At 56.7% G+C, this 3,985-nt stretch overlaps 1 protein-coding gene across 1 annotated transcript; it reads left to right on the top strand.

The window, feature by feature from the left end:
- Positions 1–200: 200 nt before the first annotated feature.
- On the top strand, positions 201–3,985 carry LOC112395537 (ephrin type-A receptor 10-like). The gene is made up of 3 exons (XM_024738789.1): positions 201–306; positions 2,515–2,579; positions 3,269–3,985. Exons 1-3 carry the CDS (start codon positions 201–203, stop codon positions 3,983–3,985), a joined length of 888 nt encoding a protein of 295 aa, XP_024594557.1.

Here is a 3,985-nt window from a genome sequence, read left to right as displayed (position 1 = left end):
GAAACTCCACCCCTCCACCTTCTGCTGGCGGGGATTGGTGGACTTCCCGCGGCAGTGCATAATGCTTGGTCCCCATGGATGATGGTCACCGGCGAGATCCCGCCCCCCCGCCGGCGCTGGGGTCTTGGGGGCACTGCTCAGCGGTGCTGGGGCTGGCGCGGCTCGAGCCGCCGCCGCACTGACAGCCCGGTCTGCGGACCATGGAGACCGGCGTCGGCCCACATCCGCTGCGCCTGTTCATCTGCCTGATGCCGCTCTGTCTCGCCTTGCTTTTGGGACCAGGGAGGCCCGGGACCGCCGAGGAAGGTGAGGAGACTGGCGGCTGTTCTTGGAGCCTGGGATGCCAAAATACAGGAGGCTGGAGAGCAGGGGTGCTGGGAGAAGGAGTCGTATGGAGAGACTGGAGTCGGTATTGGGGTTTGAAGCAAGCGGGCAGCGGGAAGCAAAGAACTGGAGACGCGGAGGGAAAGGTGGCTAAACAACGGAGAAGAGAGGAGCATTGAGGAGCTCGGGGACTGGAGACCTGGGAGGCTGGGGAAGAAAGAGACCAGGAACCGTGGGAGCCAGAGGCGGCGGTTCAGGGGCCGGTGAGACGGACAGGCTGAGCAATTGGATGTGGGAGGTGTGGGGGCAGGGAGATGCGGAGGTGAGATCAGAGTACGGGGAGACGGGATGGAGCCCGAACGGCGGGGGGCTAGGGGACCACTGCGTGGCGAACAGGAGGTAGAGCGCTGGTCTACCCGAACGGCGGGGGCGCGGGGTCTGGAGGCGAGGGTGGCGAGGCGCGGGTGGGGGCCGGGGTGTGTCTGGGTCCGGGAGCTGCCCGACGTGCTGACCAGGAAGCTGTCCGCAGTGCTGATTTTGAAGCGTAGACTAACCAGCGCTATCCGAGTTGCCGGGTTTGGGGCTGCCCACTGGACCAGAGCCCGCATCTTGCCTAGATTTGGGGGAGGTGTACCCTCAGTTGAATCCAGAGGCGTAATATCCAGGTGCAGGATCCGGAGGAGCTGGAATCTGAGGCGTTGGCCTCGGGGTTGGTCGGGGCGCTGGATCTCTGATGCTTTCCAATATGCAATTCTGATGTGCTGTAAGTTACACCGAAATCGGGAAGCTGTCAGCGGTCGTGCCCATTGTCGCTGACGCGTCTGGGACCAACACACTTAAAGGCCTCACCTTGGAGCCCCACCCCCTTGCTTAAGCTCCAGATGAGGAATCTTCCAAGATTTGGGGATGACCTGGGCTCCTGTCTCTGAGTTGCTGCTGTGCTGTCCAAACCAGTGCTTCTTGGGACCGATGCTGAGAGCGGAATCCAGACTGCTGGTCAGATGCCTCCTGGGGGAAGAAAGTGATTTCAAGCCTCTCTGGTATAGAAGGGGCCATGGCTTTATATATTAAAGGAACCCTGACAGTCTTCCAAAAGGCAGTAGAGATGACAGCCCCTGGGAAAGGGGCTGGCTGAGGAGATGAGAGGTTTTTATCTCTGTTGCTGCCGGCAGGGTCTCTCTACTTCGTTTTCCCCAGAGGCCTTGGGAGTCAAACTGAAAAGGTTCAAGTCTTTTCCATCCCTGGTGACCCCAGACCTCAGAAGAACCCCCAAGTATGAGTGAATTCAGGGATGTATACAGGAATCCTTTGATATGCTCACTTTCTCCCTCTTCTCGACACTCAGTTATAATTTAGGGAACCTGGGAAGGGGGGGGATCACTGATCCCCCATTTAAAAGCCAGTCTTATGGTACTTGTCATGGATTCTGTGCCAGGCTGAATAATGACTCCCCAAATATTTCCATATCCTAATCCCCAGAATCTGCGTGTATTATCATAAATGGCAATAGACTTTGCAGATGTGGTTAAGGATCTTGAGTTGGAGAGATTACCCTGGGTTATATGGGTGGCCCAGTTGTCATCACAATGGTCTTTATAAGAGGGACACAGGGGCAGTCAGAATCAGAGGAGAAGGCAATGTGATGACAGAAGCAGAGATTGGAATGGTGTGTTTTGAAGACGGAGGAAGGGGCCACAAGCCAAGGAATCCAGGTGTGGCCACTAGAAGCTGAAGAAGGTAAGGAAATGGATTCTCCCCGTTGAGCCTCCAGTGTTGCCGACACCCTCACTTTAGACCAGTGAGACCGATTTTCAACTTCTGACACCCAGAACTGTAAGAGAATAGTTTTGTTGTTTTAAGCCACTGTTTGTGGTAATTTGTCACAGCAGCCACAGGAAGCTAATACAGGCTCCCTCCCTAATCATCGTGGCTACTTTTATTTAGACTAGAGCTACTCACACTTCCTCGTGGGGAGGTATGGAGTGGAAAACCCGTGTCTGTGTCCTTCACCACATTCTCTGTTTCCTCAGTTAGAATTGAACCTGGGCCCTCGGCAGTGAAAACACAGAGTCCTAACCACTGGACCGCCAGGGAATTCCCTCCATTAGCAAATTTAAAGTGAACTCGCCAAAGAATCTCATACTCCTGAACTTCTGGCTTTCTGACACTTCTGTTCTCCCCTCTCTCTAGTCACCCTCCTGGATTCCAAAGCCTCCCAGGCTGATCTGGGCTGGACTGCACTGCCGAGTAATGGGGTAAGTGTAAACCTTTCCGTCCCTGTCCCAAGGAGCCTCTGGTGGTCCAGGATTCAGTCCCTTTATCTCCCCATGGTTACATCAGATCGAAATGGTCCTCAGGGCATGTGGTCTCCAGCAGCCCTGGCTTCAAGCCAGAGCGACCTATTAGAAAACGTTGAGTCTTCAGTCAAACAGAAAAAGCAAGACAACTGACTGTGTCTAGGAACAGAAACATGGCATCTGGATGGAGCCAGTGCTGGATGGTGCCTTGCAACCAATAGATCCAGCAAACAGTGCTGTTGATTGATAGATTGACAGAACAAGCAAGACTTGGAATACTAAAAGAGGCTTGGAAACTTGCGGTAGTGGTGGGGAGATGTGGCAGTGTGACAGCAGTTTGGTGTTGTGGAAAGGCACTGGTGGAGAGCCAGGAGACTCCTTTCCTAGCTCTGCTACTAACCCGACGTGTATATCCACTCAAGTCACCATTCTCTGGAGCCTCAGTTTCCCCGTCAGTTGGACTCAGTTGTCTCCAACGTTTCTCCCAGCTCTGCGTCTTATAATTTCAGGGTTGTGTATAGAGAAGGAGGGGAGAAGAGAATGCCAAATGATGGGGAAAGGGGGTTTCAGCCCGAGTCACCGCCAGGGCTCGACCTCTTGGGGGCGCCTTGGCTCTGAGCTGCCCACATCTTTGTTCTCCTCCCCAGTGGGAGGAGATCAGCGGCGTGGACGAGCACGACCGTCCCATCCGCACCTACCAGGTGTGCAACGTGCTGGAGCCCAACCAGGACAATTGGTTGCAGACTGGCTGGATCAGCCGCGGGCGCGGGCAGCGCATCTTCGTGGAGCTGCAGTTCACACTGCGCGACTGCAGCAGCATCCCTGGAGCCGCCGGCACTTGCAAGGAGACTTTCAACGTCTACTATCTGGAAACCGAGGCCGATCTGGGCCGTGGGCATCCCCGCCCAGGCGGCAGCCGGCCCCGCAAGATCGACACGATCGCGGCGGACGAGAGCTTCACGCAGGGCGACCTGGGCGAGCGCAAGATGAAGCTGAACACAGAGGTGCGAGAGATCGGTCCGCTGAGCCGGCGGGGTTTCCACCTGGCCTTCCAGGACGTGGGCGCATGCGTGGCTCTGGTCTCTGTGCGCGTCTACTACAAGCAGTGCCGCGCTACAGTGCGGGGTCTGGCGGCGTTCCCAGCCACCGCAGCCGAGAGCGCATTCTCCACGCTGGTGGAGGTGACCGGAACGTGCGTGGCGCACTCAGAAGGGGAGCCCGGCAGCCCCCCGCGCATGCACTGCGGCGCCGATGGTGAGTGGCTTGTGCCCGTGGGCCGCTGCAGCTGCAGTGCGGGATTCCAGGAACGTGGTGACATCTGTGAAGGTATCCAGCGCACTGGGGGGTGTGGTGTGGGAGTGTAG

Source organism: Neophocaena asiaeorientalis, unplaced genomic scaffold (assembly GCF_003031525.2).
Source record: "Neophocaena asiaeorientalis asiaeorientalis breed wild unplaced genomic scaffold, Neophocaena_asiaeorientalis_V1.1 scaffold106, whole genome shotgun sequence".
In the NCBI taxonomy this organism is placed as follows: Eukaryota; Metazoa; Chordata; class Mammalia; order Artiodactyla; family Phocoenidae; genus Neophocaena; species Neophocaena asiaeorientalis.
This window is presented reverse-complemented; position numbering and strand designations above follow the sequence as displayed.